This window comes from Macaca fascicularis, chromosome 4, assembly GCF_037993035.2.
Source record: "Macaca fascicularis isolate 582-1 chromosome 4, T2T-MFA8v1.1".
Lineage (NCBI taxonomy): Eukaryota > Metazoa > Chordata > Mammalia > Primates > Cercopithecidae > Macaca > Macaca fascicularis.
In genome coordinates, this window is record NC_088378.1 from 85,687,193 (window position 1) to 85,702,065 (window position 14,873).

The 14,873-nt window shown below is 41.9% G+C and overlaps 1 protein-coding gene across 3 annotated transcripts in view; it reads left to right on the forward strand.

Annotated features, from left to right (window-relative positions):
- Positions 1-14,873, forward strand: part of MDN1 (midasin AAA ATPase 1) — a 184,685-nt gene that overhangs the window by 127,268 nt on the left and 42,544 nt on the right. For all 3 annotated transcript variants that reach the window (XM_015449074.3, XM_015449075.3, XM_074037463.1), the window contains 13 exons: positions 166-292; positions 852-1,022; positions 3,319-3,533; positions 3,902-4,289; positions 5,812-5,921; positions 6,874-7,579; positions 9,209-9,370; positions 9,897-10,170; positions 11,250-11,485; positions 11,884-11,979; positions 12,618-12,712; positions 13,034-13,155; positions 14,065-14,211. In XM_015449074.3, the coding sequence (XP_015304560.3) occupies positions 166-292; positions 852-1,022; positions 3,319-3,533; positions 3,902-4,289; positions 5,812-5,921; positions 6,874-7,579; positions 9,209-9,370; positions 9,897-10,170; positions 11,250-11,485; positions 11,884-11,979; positions 12,618-12,712; positions 13,034-13,155; positions 14,065-14,211 (2,849 nt within the window). The remainder of the gene's footprint in view (positions 1-165; positions 293-851; positions 1,023-3,318; positions 3,534-3,901; positions 4,290-5,811; positions 5,922-6,873; positions 7,580-9,208; positions 9,371-9,896; positions 10,171-11,249; positions 11,486-11,883; positions 11,980-12,617; positions 12,713-13,033; positions 13,156-14,064; positions 14,212-14,873) is intronic.

Here is a 14,873-nt window from a genome sequence, read left to right on the forward strand (position 1 = left end):
GTTTTGATTCTACTTTAAAAGTCACTGGGAAGTTTATCAGTAGAGTTGTTCATTTTTAGATAAATGTACTGTAAGTTTTGTGTTACACTTTCCCTAATGTAGCAGCTTTCCAGCAGTTCATTCATAGTCCATACTCCACCCTCTCCCTCTTTATTTTTGGAACAGATGCAGCAAAAATCAACAACCTCAGATAAATGAGGAGATAAGTCATCTCATCTCATTTTGTCTTTATCACACACCAGTTGCACCTCAAGAGCTTCGAGATCTGTGGTCCTTGCTGCATCATCAGAAGGTAAAAATCACAACGAGACATAAGCCTCCTTTACACTATGAGTTGATTAGATTTTCTGTGACAAACTGGTTGCACAACATTTTATTTATTCTCAAAATTCCATGTTGGAAACCTCAGGTTTTTTTGAATTGCCTCTTAAAGGGAAGAATTTTAAATATTCTTTCGTAGTAATTATGAGGGTATATTATAACTCTTATCACAGGAGTATTCATTTGGTTTCCATTTAACTGAGATGAAAATATTTGCTTCTTAAAATTTCCCAATTGCTCAAAAATATATTGTGAGAGTATTTTCTACTCTTCCTCCCTAATAAATTGAATGTGAATACTGGTACACTCTGGTTAATAGAATTTCATTAGTACAGCTTTAAATAAAACTGTAAACATGTCACATTCCTTGACCAAGATGACCGGGATGGCAGAGAAACAGAAAATGTGGATTATTATTTTTAAACTTATGATAGTTTTAGATGGATCTTAGAAGAAAGAGGACCTAATAACTTGATTTATGGAGTCTTTCTCAAATATTCTCTCTCACCTAATTATTCCTTTATTTCTAGGTGTCTCCTGAAGAAATTACATCTTTGTGGTCCGAGTTATTTAATTCCATGTTTATGTCTTTCTGGAACAGTACTGTGACCACAAATCCAGAGTACTGGCTAATGTGGAACCCTTTGCCTGGTATGCAGCAGAGGGAGGCACCCAAGTCTGCTTTGGACTCCACATTGAAGGTTTGTTGGTCTAATAAAAAATGTTTGATAGTGGCAAAAGAGTTTCTGAATGGATCTATCAATAAACATTTATTCCTAGCATAGAGTAGTAACTAAATAGTTGATTACAACACTTTATTTTCTGCAGGATGTTAAATAAGTGTACTGTCAGTAAAAGTATACCGTGTTAAATAATTTGTGAAATTCTGAGATAAGTCAAAAAAGGTTTTATTGAAAAAGTCTGTATTTTTTCAAATTAAAACATTTTCCCTCTGTAAAAACATTTAAACAGTACAGATATATGTATATATAATATATAATTCACTAGAAATATCCACTCTGCTCTATATCCTTCTGTTTATATATATTTTTATATTAAATACATATGTAAACAAAAATAAGTACACATATATGTAATAGAAACGTGTCATTCCAGCTTATTTTTAAAAGTTATTCCATTGTATCAATGTGCTTGAATTTATTTTAATCACTTATTGATAAAATGTTAAGTTTCTTGCATTTTCTCCCTCTTCCTATAATAAGCGTGCCACATTGACTCCTAGTATATGTCTTTGTTCACTTGTTGGAGCATTTCTGTGCATAAGTTATTAGAATTAGAATTGAATAGGTCACAGTGTCTACACGTTAAAAACACAATTATGGTTATTATTAGACTGGAGATGTGGTTTTTGCTTTTCACTTTTTTAAATATGTGAAGAGCCAGTGAAAAGGGAAGTCCTGAAGTCCTGGATGACCACAGTGAGGTTAAGTTTCCTTTAACATAGAGATGAGGACCTGTTCTTCATCTGCTTGCCACACTAGGTGTTATAAACATTTCCAGTTGTTTCTGTCATAGAGTTAAAAAGAACTCATTTGCACTTCTTTGTTAAGTGTGAAAATTTAACATATTTTCACATGTTTATTGATCCCCTTTAGTTCTTCTCTGAATTTTCCAGTAATACTCGTGCTTTTTTAAAAAAAAAAAAAAAAAAAAATTGTGTTCGTTGGCCGCTGTAGCTCATACCTGTAATCCCAGCACTTTGGGAGGCTGAGGCGGGTGGATCATTTGAGGTCGGAGTTCAAGACCAGCCTGGCCAACATGGTGAAACCCTGTCTCTACTGAAAACAAAAATTAGCTGGGCGGTAGTGGTGTGCACCTGAATCCCAGCTACTTGGGAGGCTGAGGCAGGAGAATTGCTTGGGCCTGGGAGGCGGAGGTGGCAGTGAGCCGAGATCGCGCCATTGCCCTCCAGTCTGGGTGACAGAGTGAGACCCTGTCTCAAAAAAAAAAAAAAAAAAAGGGTTGTTCAGCATTAGTTTATTATTGAAGATCTTTTTATATATTGTGGATATTAAGCCTTTGCCCAATATAGGTTGGAAGTATATTTTTAGTTTTCTGTCGTGTCTCGAGTTTGTTTTCTTATATGTCACAAGTTTTATAATTTTTTCCCTCCAAATATGCCAGTCCCTTCTGCTTACTGACTTTAGTGTCATGCTTTTAAAAAATGTCTTGCTTCATCACCTCAAGAGTTCAAAACTATTTTCCATTATTTTCTCCTATATTTTTATTTTATGTTCAAATCTATTTCATCTGTATATGTTATTTTATGATATAGGGATGCAAATTTTTTCTTTTATGCAAACAGATCCAAAAGCGATGTGATAACACCATTTTCACTAATTCATCCTTTCCACTCTCATGTGAAATGCCTTATTGCCCCAAATGTTTTTGGATTTACTTGAACTCTATTCCATTCTTTTGCACTATCAAAATGGATTTGTTATAAAACACCTCTCAAAACCTTTAGTGATAAACTTTGGATCCCTGAGGGTTGTATGGCATTATAGAGAGTTGACTATCACACACATTTGGCTGTCACCCTTTGACAACCCTTTGCTGTGGACAACTATTACTGTGTCCCATTTAACAGTGTAAGGACACAGACAGTCTAAGGACATTTTGTCCCTGGCTCTTAAATTTGTCTCTCACTCCTTTCCTTGCACCCTGAGTTGGCTCTCATCCACCTGCAGTGTGTCTCTTTTCCCTTCTGCAAGAATGTTCTCCCTGATTCCCAGGTTTGCAGGCTTTCCTCATGCATTGCTAAAGCATCCATTGCCTATTTCCTAAAGCCTGGAGTCCACTTTCATTTAAGGTATACTAACCCATTCTGTCCTTCTAGTCCAATCTCTGAGTGATGCTTACCTGTTCCAAGCAACCTGAACTGTCTCTTTCTTTCCTCTCAGGTTCCCTAATGCTGCTTCTGGAAATTGTCTTAGTTAATTTCTAAAAGTTATTGACTCTTTTCTTGTTCTTTAGGGCCCTGGCAATCTCAATAGACCCATATTCTCTAAGTGCTGCTTTGAAGTCTTAACCAGCAGCTGGAGAGCAAGTCCCTGGGATGTGAGTGGCCTCCCCATCCTGTCCTCCTCTCATGTGACCCTAGGAGAGTGGGTTGAGAGAACCCAGCAGCTCCAGGACATCAGTTCGATGCTTTGGACTAACATGGCTATCTCTTCAGTAGCAGAATTCAGGTATTCTCTCGTCCTGGAAAGCAGACTGTAAAGTTCCTGTCTTTTCTCCAGAGCATGGAGCAAAGACCCAGTGAGAACTTCCTTCTGTAGTGGCTATTTCTGGTGTTTGAAGTGAGGGTATTTTCTGCCTGAATCAGCATGTTTTCAGGCTACCATGAGCTGGCTGGTTCGTCTGTCAGTTTTAAGCGTATTGTGATCAAGAGGGTGAACTTAGTAAACCAAATAAGACCATGTGAGAACAGAAATTCACCTCCACATATTGATGCTGCGTTCTGTGGTTATCATTTCTTGAGAGAATTATAGTATATGAAAAGGAATGCTTTTTGATACATTGCAAACCTTTCACTGCTTTCTTATTGTCCCCACAGACGCACGGATTCCCAACTCCAGGGGCAGGTGCTGTTCCGGCACCTGGCAGGCCTAGTAGAGCTGCTACCAGAGTCCCGGCGGCAGGAGTACATGCAGAACTGTGAGCAGCTGCTGCTTGGGAGCAGCCAGGCCTTCCAGCATGTGGGCCAGACACTTGGGGACCTGGCTGGTCAGGAGGCGCTGCCCAAGGAACTGATCTGCCAATTGCTCACCTCCCTGCACCACCTTTTTGGTGAAGGGGAGAGTAAGAGGAGCCTGCCTGAGCCAGCCCAGCGTGGGAGCCTCTGGGTGAGCCTTGGCTTGCTCCAAATTCAGACGTGGCTTCCCCAGGCACGCTTTGACCCTGCGGTGAAGAGGGAGTACAAGCTCAATTATGCCAAGGAAGAGGTATGGAAGGCAAGAGTTTGGAGCATTGGCTCCTTCCCTGACGTGCTGGGTTTGCTTATTGTATTACTCCTTTTATTCCCTCTTGGGTGCTCAGATCATCAGAAGCATGATATTGCATAAGCTGCCTTGTGACTTCCCACGAGTCTGTTTGAGAGACTGTATTTTCCCCTTTGAGAGTTCCCCTGACTATACTCAGGCTCTGGGAGGAGCCCTTCCTAAGGTTCTGAGGTCTCTGCCAATAGGTGCAATGGGCAGAGGGCAGGTAGAAAACCCGAGCCATTGTCAGAAATAGTGGCATCTCTCACTGTCTCTGGACTCTCTCTACCTGAGCTCAGTTTTGGGTATTTGGGTTTTTGTTTCAGTTTGTTTGTTTGTTTTTGAAACGGAGCCTGGCTTTGTCGTCCAGGCAGGAGTGCAGTGGCACGATCTCGGCTCACTGTAACCTTCGCCTCCTGGGTTCAAGCAATTCTCTGCTTCAGCCTTCCGAGTAGCTGGGATTACAAGAACCTGCCACCACGCCTGGCTAATTTTTGTATTTTTAGTAGGGACGAGGTTTCACCATCTTGGCCAGGCTGGTCTTGAACTCCTGACCTCAAGTGATCCACCCACCTTGGCCTCCCAAAGTGGTGGGATTACAGGCGTGAGCCACCATGCCTGTGCTCTGTGAGAGACACTTTGTGCTCTTGTGAAATCTGAGGAGGTTCTACGAGGTCTTGGGAAGCTAATCATCAAGTGCTCAGGAGGAAAGGAGCTGGATTTGGATATTTCTTTAGATAGAATATAGTATCCCTGTGTCCTAGGAATTTTGAACTTATGGGTGCTTGCTATTCAAAACTCAAGAATCAAGTAGAGGCTAGATGTGGTGGCCTCACCCTGTAATCGCAGCACTTTGAGGGGCTGAAGTGGGAGGAGCACTTGAGCCCAGGAGTTCGAGACTAACTGGGCAACAACATAGTAAGATCCCTGTCTACAAAAAAAGCAAAACAAAAAAAGCTGGGTGTGGTGGCATGTGTTTGTAGTACCAGCTACTCCCAAGGCTAAAGCAGGATGATCACTTGAGCCTGGGCGGTGGGGGGTCAAGGGTTTGGTGAGCCATGATTGCACCACTGCACTCCATCTGGGCTACAGGCTGAGAACCTGTCTTAAAAAAGAATCAAGTTGATTTGGGTAATGTGGTATCTCTTGCTATTTGAAGTTTTGAACCAAGTTCAGGAACTAAATACATTAAGATAATGGTACGTTAGTACATATTTTGAAGAAGGAAAATTATATTAGTTGTAGTGAAGGCTAAGCTCTTATAGCAGAGAGACTGAAAAATTCATTGGTGTAAATAAGATTGTTTCTTTCCCCTCACAACTCTGATGTGAATGGTCTAGATTAATGGAGCAGAGCCACCTCTCCTTGGGTCATTCAGGAACCCAGATTCCTTCCATCTTGTTCCTCTACATGTCCCCAGAACATTGTCCTCATGTGCATGGTCATAGCTGGGACACAGTGGACTAGTTTCTCTCTTTTCCATTAGTTACACCAACTGCAGTGTGAATGGAAGACCCGGAACCTGTCATCCCAGCTGCAGACTGGAAGAGACCTGGAAGATGAAGTCGTTGTCAGCTACTCTCATCCTCACGTCAGGTAACACAGCAAAGTGATTATTTGTTTCGGGGATTATTGACTGTCCTTTTGATGGAGTTGACCTTTGCAATGTAATTATGGTGTGAGTAGAAGTGATAATATACACCTCTAAACTACATTAGTAATTAGATCCCAAACCCTTGTTTATAGTCAGGAAAAATATATGCCTTGTGAAAGGAGGGGAGGGGGGCTATTCAAGGCGTGTGTTCGCATGGGACTAAGATGTTTGAAGCCAAAACTTAGTCTCAGCATAGAAGAAGTGGGATGTGATGGTATGCACTATATTTCTCTGCTATTCTTGGCTATAGGTCTGTTATTAGGAAATACGATACGGGTTGGGGATTCCTTATCCAAAATGCCTGGGACCAGAAGTGTTTTGGATTTGGGGTTTGTTTTTTTCTTCAGATTTTAGAATATTTATACCAGTTGAGCATGCCAGGTCTGACAATCTGGAATCCAAAATATTCTAATGAGCATTTTCTTTAAGTGTCATATTGACTGGCAGTCAAAAAGTTGGGCGCATTTTGGATATTTGGATTTGGGATGCTCAGCCTGTATAGTCCAGTAGGTTCTGAGTTCCAGTCCTACTCCTGACCTTTGGTTTTACACGTTGGGTAGATCACTTAATGCCTTACATCTCAGTGTCCCATATCAGCATAAGAAGAATAATTGTAGTTATCTACTCCAGTGAGTCATGATGAGGCGTCAGTAAGATATGCATCTGAGCACCAGCAACATACATGACACAGTAACTGCTATGTAATTGTTATTTTCATTAACTAATTGTCGGTATTATTATCACAACTGATAATAATACAAATACTGATGATATTACAAATACTATTTAGCAGCAGCTGATATTTCTTCCTTCTGTTTTCCTAGCTGAGGATCCAATCTAGATTTGCTGCTCTTCTTCTGACATAATTTGCATATTGTGTTAATTTCCCTTTAGGCTGCTGCGCCAAAGGATGGATCGGCTGGATAATTTAACCTGTCACCTGTTGAAGAAACAGGCCTTCAGACCCCAGCTGCCTGCTTACGAGTCCCTGGTGCAGGAGATCCACCACTACGTCACTAGTATCGCCAAGGCCCCTGCCGTTCAGGATCTGCTCACACGGCTCCTGCAGGCCCTCCACATGGATGGGCCACGGTCTGCCCAAGTAGCCCACAGCCTTCTAAAGGAGGAGGCCTCTTGGCAGCAGTCACACCACCAGTTCCGGAAGCGGCTGGCAGAGGAGTACACCTTCTATCCAGATGCCGTGAGCCCACTGCAGGCATCCATATTGCAGTTACAACATGGCATGAGGCTGGTGGCCTATGAGCTCCACACCTCACTCTACAGCAGTATGGTTGGTGCAGACAGGCTGGGGACCCTGGCCACAGCCTTGCTGGCTTTCCCATCGGTGGGCCCCACCTTCCCCACTTACTATGCTCATGCAGACACTTTGTGCTCTGTGAAATCTGAGGAGGTTCTACGAGGCCTTGGGAAGCTAATCATCAAGTGCTCAGGAGGAAAGGAGCTGGAAGGCAAGGGCCAGAAAGCCTGTCCCACTCGGGAGCAGCTGCTGATGAATGCTCTCCTTTACCTGCGCTCCCATGTGTTATGCAAGGGAGAGTTGGACCAGAGGGCCCTGCAGCTCTTCAGACATGTGTGTCAGGTGAGCCATCTCTGGGAGGCCTGCCCTGCCCTCCCTCCTGCAGAGAGTCAGGTTCATAGCAGGGCAGCCTGCAGGACATTAGCATGCCTAGTAGATGCACAGGTAGTGTCATTGGGGCTTGGGCATTCTGTGTTCTGTTCCTTCTTTTTCTCTGTTTACCTATCGTGTTTGGGGACCTTTGCCTCTCAATTTTTAAGAGATTAAAAAAAAAAAATGAGAGCACCCTTTTTTATACACTACACATGTTTTCTCCCAGTTTGTCAGTTGTCTTTTGACTTTGTTGATGGTAATTTTGCCAGATACTTATGTCAACTTGCATTAAGATGTTCCCTTATTAATAAAAGTAATTTGCTCTCATTGTATGCAATTAAGAGAATACTAAAATTTCTAATGATCCTACCACTTAAAGCGGTATAAATGGTGCTAACATATCAGGTATCCCATTCCAGGCTTGCTTGTGTGTGTGTATATATACTATTATTTACCTGTAGCTGTATGTCTATGACACTCTAAATTTTTAAAAATTTGTTCCAGTGGCTTACAAATTTTTTTTTTTTAGTAGCAGCAGCTTTTAAAAAATACAAATCTTAGCATAATTGACAGAAAAAAAGAGTTGCTCCAGTTGAGGTAGATTCTAATCCCCCGCCAAGCCCCTGAGACATGTCCTTAAATTGCCACAAAATGTACAACAAACCACTAATAAAGTTTATTCTATTTGATAACTCTATTTGGTTTTAAAAACTTCATGTATAGTGATTATTTTTCTGTTATTCTGTATTCTTCACCTGCTTCATATTTAGTGACTGCCAAGTATTCTATTGTATGTTTATGCCACAAGTAATTTAACTATTTTCCTATCATTGAACATTTACATTTGTATATACTTTTTTATACTTTTTACTATTTTGCCCCGCCCCCCCCAAAATTAAAAAAAAAAACCCAATGCCACAGTAAATAGTCTCACAGCTATATATTTGGATAGAAATTTTAGAGCTCAGGATTGCTGGGACAAAGACTAAACACACTTCTTAGGCTTTAAATGCAAATTACCTTCCTAGATGGTGGGTGCTTATTTCCTCAACCTCAGCAGTACTGGATGGTTCTTTAATTTACAGTTTTTGCCAGTTTAAAGATCTAAAATCTTAGAAGTGGTAGGGAATTTCAGAAGTGTCTGGTAAGACACATTCCAGTTTTGCCTGATTGGTGCCCTTTGACCACCCAGTCCCTAGTCTAAGTGTTTCTTTTCTGAACCCCTTGGCCAGCTCCTTGGGGTGCCATCCAAGTGCTGTCTGAACCACAGCCCTCTCATGGCCAACCCTGAGTCGGTCCTTGTTACAAGGCACCTTTATCTCTTGACAGGAAGTTCCCATTAGCTGTACTGTGGCAAGTTTTACACCTTCAAAATTACAATGACACAGCAGGGGGAATTTAGGAAACTGGTTGCTGAGGCTACACACTTGGAAAACAAAACCCATTTGCTCTTTATTACATGGAATTTAGTTCTTGGATGTTGGCTTTTATTTGTTTTTGAGTTATGATACTTTCATTTTCACAAGAAATTAATAGCAAATCTTCCCTTTGTGAGTGCCTCAGCAAGGAAAGCTCAGCTTCTGTCTATGTGACTTTCAGGAAATCATCAATGAGTGGGATGAGCAGGAACGCATAGCCCAAGAGAAGGCTGAGCAGGAAAGCAGCCTATATAGATACAGGAGCAGGAATTCTAGGACAACCCTGAGCGAAGAGGAGGAGGAAGAACGGGAGTTCAGAAAACAGTTCCCCCTGCATGAAAAGGTAGGACAGTGGTGGCAGGGTTTGTTTTGGAATGAATTCCCTTGATGCCATATACATTCCCTCTGATGGCTTTCTCTCTCTCTTTCTGTCTCTCTGTATGTATGTATTTTAGAGACTGGGTCTTGCTCTATCACCCAGGCTGGAGTGCAGTGGTGCAATCATAGCTCACTGCAGCTTCAAACTCCTGGGCTCAAACAATCCTCCCAAGTAGCTATGACTGCATGCGCATGCTACCACACCCTGCCAGTTTTTATATTTTTTACAGAGACAGGGTCTCAGTATTTCGCCCAGGCTGTCTCAAACTCCTGACCTCAAGTGATCCTCCCGCCTCGGCCTCCCAAAGCACGGGGATTACAGGTGTGAGCCACTGTGCCCAGCCTGTAGTCTTTTAAAATATATTTTAATACATATATTAGTCCTATTTCATTTTCTCAATCATTCTTATGTTTTTTTCTTTCTTCCTTTTAGTCTGATTAGAAGTAGATTCTGATTTTTAAAAGTTCAATTGCTCTAATGCTATTTATAGGACTTTGCAGATATTTTGGTACAGCCAACGTTAGAGGAGAACAAAGGAACTTCAGATGGGCAAGAAGAGGAAGCAGCCACAAATCCAGCTCTCCTCTCACAGAATTCAATGCAGGCGGTAATGCTGATACACCAGCAGTTATGTCTCAACTTTGCTCGATCCCTCTGGTATCAACAGACTCTGCCGCCACATGAAGCAAAGCATTACCTCAGCCTGTTTCTGTCTTGCTATCAGACTGGGGCATCGCTTGTGACACACTTCTACCCCCTGATGGGTATAGTAATTTACTTTTGTTATGCAGTTGGGAAATCAAAGCAAATGCAAATAGATGCTGTTGCTACTTCTATAACAATCGCACTCACGAATTTCCTGTTTTCGCATAATTCCTTATTGGAGTTTCCTTGGCTTAAAGAACTTAAGCTGATTCAAGAAAATTGATTTAGGATTCTGTAGTAAGATAGATTTTCATGAGTGTACAAATGGGTCAAGAAAAAGATGGATTTTTATTGTTTCGATCCTTTGGGGGAAGGGATTAATAAGGATAAGGACTTAATTTAAGTGTGTGTGTGTGTTTTCCTTAGCATTATTTCTGCTTTCTGTCAAATAGCGTTAGTGCTTTTCAAATGAAATAATATATACCTGGGAGCAACCAGTCTCGTGGAATATGGTTTAATAGTTGGTTCAGTGCAGTTTCCTACATGATTTCATGGCATTATTTCATACAAGTAGGAAGGAGGCTTTAAGTTTCCTTTCTGTTTCCCTAGAATAGGTATAAAAACTGGGAATTTGGATGCAGTGAATTAACCCCTACACCATTTTGTTTATACCTAGGCAGTTTCTGACTTCCTTTGTGTATTCTAGAAACTTGAGAGCTTCAGGTAGCTACCATGGTATTAGGATTACAGTTCTCTAGGCCGGTATTGCTTTGGGGGAGAATAGCATTCATCAGTCCCCAATTAGTTCATTGTTGCTGATTATTTATTTATTTATTTTTTTGAGACAGAGTCTTGCTCTGTTGCTCAGGCTGGAGTGCAGTGGCACAATCTCAGCTCACTGCAACCTCTGCCTCCCAGGTTCAAGCAATTCTTGTGCCTCAGCTTCCCAAGAAATTGGGATTACAGGCACAAGCCTGTCTGGTTAATGTTTGTATTTTCAGTAGAAATGAGGTTTCACCATGTTGGCCAGGATGGTCTCAAACTCCTGGCCTCAAGCAATCTACCTGTCTCGGCCTCCCAAAGTGCTAGAATTACAGACGTGAGCCACTGTGCCTGGCCACGTTGCTGACATCTTTTTGACATGCTGATGGATCAACTTACTGAGTTCATTGACTTTACCATGATGTTAACTTCACAGGAGTTGAACTGAATGACCGACTCTTGGGAAGCCAACTTTTGGCCTGCACCCTCTCCCATAACACACTCTTTGGGGAGGTACCTTCAGACCTGATGGTGAAACCTGATGGGCCCTATGACTTCTACCAGCATCCCAATGTTCCAGAAGCCCGGCAGTGTCAACCTGTGCTTCAAGGTTTCTCAGAGGCTGTCAGTCACTTGCTGCGGGACTGGCCAGAACACCCAGCGCTTGAACAGGTAGGGCAGCTGTTGAGGAAGGAATGCTCACAGTACTGAATCTGCAAGGAGGATGCAGCCTCACCATTATCCCTGGGGGCACCCACTTGCACATGCATACGTATAAACAAAAGCTTAAAGAACTGCAGTTCAATGAGATGCTACTTACTAACTGTAGGATGAACATACCAGTTTTGTATTTCTCTTTTATAAATGATGTTTGGGGATTCTGTTAATTTTATTTGTTGGTTAGGAGTTGCTGACCACATAATAAAATGTTGCCATGTTGCTCTGTTTATTCAGAGGTGTTCTAAAAGTAGAGAATTGTGGGGAAACGTCTGGTCAGGACTCTCTTCAGTACCCTGTGACTTTGGATCACTGGTATTCCTACTGAGATACCCAAATCTTTATTTCTGCAGCTCCTGGTTGTAGTGGACAGAATTCGTAGTTTCCCACTTTCCAGTCCCATCTCAAAGTTCCTGAATGGCTTAGAGATCCTTCTGGCAAAGGCACAGGTGAGCTAATCCCTCTCTTCCTCATTTTTGTTGGTGGTCAGTTGGCAAAAGATGTATCTTGTGGCACCTTTGTTGTTAGACAGAAAATTATAGTTTGAGCTGGAAAAAGATAAACATCCTTGGTTTTTCTGGCATGGGGTGAGATCATTGCCAGTGAGGCCGTTGCCCCTGTGGTGAGGGTTAGCTGCCTTGCCTTTTATCCAGTGGGATGCAGTATCCACCGGTAATGAGGGTACACTCCTTCCGGCCTTCCAGGTGGGCCTTCAGTCCAACTGAGTGCCCACATACACTATCCCCTTCAGTGCCCTCATAGCCTCTGAGTTAGCTGTTGCCTCCCCATTGGACAGGAAAGGGCCACATGTCTTTCTTCTAGGTCAGATAGCAAACAGCACAAATTCAGACTCCAGTCTGTAAACACTGCTTTTTTGCCAGCCTCTAAACTTGGCTCTGATGGAGTTCTGTCATGTGAACAGAAAGAACTTGAAGCTGGATACACTGTAAATTCATTCCTGCAATTGGTACAAGTTGTTTAAGGGCCCAGTAGTCTTCAGTCAAGCAAAGTTCAAGATGTTCTTGAGGGAGGAGGTGATTATGGCATTGAATAATGTCCATAGTAAATTTTATCTTTGTTTCTTTAGGATTGGGAGGAAAATGCAAGTCGAACTTTGTCTTTGCGGAAACATCTTGATTTGATCAGTCAGATGATCATTCGGTGGCGTAAACTGGAGCTGAAGTAAGTGACTCTCCTTCCCTCTCCTAAACTTAGGTTGTAAGGGCTTTTGTTTTTTGCTAGTTTAAATTTCTTCAGGATTTATATAGTATTACAGCTACAGAATGTGCTTTTCAGTTATTAATCACAGCGTTAACAGTAGGGCATTAAAATCACCTGAATACAGTCCAGACAACAGCATATATTCTTGAGGGAGGAAACTGGGTGGCTCCTCCAATCTCCATTTGGGAGGAGAGGATAGTGAGCATGTAGCCTCTGCATCTCTGGTGTCAGATATTTCAAATGGGTTTCCCTAAATGCCTCCTTGGCTTCTTCTCGTTTCAGCTGCTGGTCCATGAGTTTGGATAATACTATGAAGCGCCACACTGAGAAATCGACCAAGCACTGGTTCTCCATCTATCAAATGCTTGAGAAGCACATGCAGGAACAAACAGAAGAACAGGAAGGTAATGCCTGGCAATACATTTCCTGCCCACTTAGAGCTTCCCAGCTAAATGGAGTGCTGTAAAGTGTAACATTTTCCTGCTCCCGCTTCTCCTGCTACATTGCTTTCATGGGAATGCCTCCCATTTGACTTCATGATATTTCTGAGAGGTCAGCCAAGAAAACTGTAAATCGTGCTTGTCTAACTGAGAGAATAGTAACAAAAGTCTGAGAGGTTTAAATGTCTTCTCCAAAAGTCTAGAGAACCAGTCATATGATAAGGTTTCCTTCTTCTCTATGTTCATGATAGAAGTCAAACTGAAAGTTGACTTTTTGGTAGGTAGTAGCCAATATGCTTGAATGAACAGTCTTTTTTTTTTATACTTGTGACAAGCATCTTATAATTCATTTTCATAATTTGCTGTGAGTGCATTTAACATATGCCCTGTGTGCAGCTGCTACTTTTGTTTATATTTATTTATTTTTGTCTTGCTCTGTTGCCCAGGCTGGAGTACAGTGGTGCCATCTCATCTCACTGCAACCTCCGCCTCCCAGGCCCAAGCGATTCTCTCCTACTTCAGCATCCTGAGTAGCTGGGATTACTGGTGCCCACCACCATGCCTGGCTAATTTTTGTATTTTTAGTAGAGACGAGGTTTCACCATGTTGGCCAGGCTGGTTTTGAACTCCTTACCTCAAATGATCTGCCTGCCTTGGCCTCCCAGAGTGCTGGGATTACAGGCATGAGCCACCACACCTGGCCTGCTACTTTTAAATCAGCTTAGAACTTAGCCATGGTCCTTGCTTGAGAGTTTCACATTGTGATGTCTACCTCTTGGCCATCCATAGTATCCCAAATAGATTGCATGCACGTTAGGAATAGGGAGTCAAGGTCGAAGGAACATATATATTTTCCTCTTTGAATTTTTAAAGATGACAAACAGATGACCTTGATGTTGTTGGTCAGCACGTTACAAGCATTTATTGAAGGATCCTCGCTGGGAGAGTTCCATGTGCGACTTCAGATGTTACTGGTTTTCCATTGTCACGTCTTGCTGATGCCACAGGTTGAAGGAAAGGGTGAGGATTTTTTTTTTCCTTTCCTTTGACATTGCATTACTAAAATGAGTTAGGCTTTGAATTTTCTACATGAGACAGGTGCCTCATTGCACTCTAGGTTTTAAATAAGACACAGTTATGTTTAATGCAATTCACATTCGATATAGAGAAGAACATTCAAAATGAGGTGCAGATGACTAGTGAGCTCTGGCAGAAGTAAATTGCCAGGTGAAGATCTCAGGACCTAGCATGTTGAGGCAGCACATCTCTCTGTCTAGACACTAAATGTCCTGCTAAGCTGCTGCTTGATCCAGGCCATTATTAGTTTCTTTCATCCAGTGAAAGCACTGCCAACCATCAAGGAACTGCACATAAAACTGCCCACTGTCAAGTACTGTCCCTGACCACAGCAATTGGGATAAAAGTCTCACTACAAGATGAGTATAGATTGTACATGAATGAGCATATGAGGTGAACTGCTTAATATGCCATCTTTTAAAAAAAGCTCAGTTTCTGCTGATTTTACAATAAGATTCACAGAAAGAATTTGACATTGTGATTTTAGAAGAACCTAGGAGTACATCATCTTCAAGAAAAAAAGTGCGAAAATCATCTGTTATAAGCCGAAGTGAAAAATAGGGGAGTATTGACAGCCTGCATCTCTGGGAAATGCTAAACTCAGA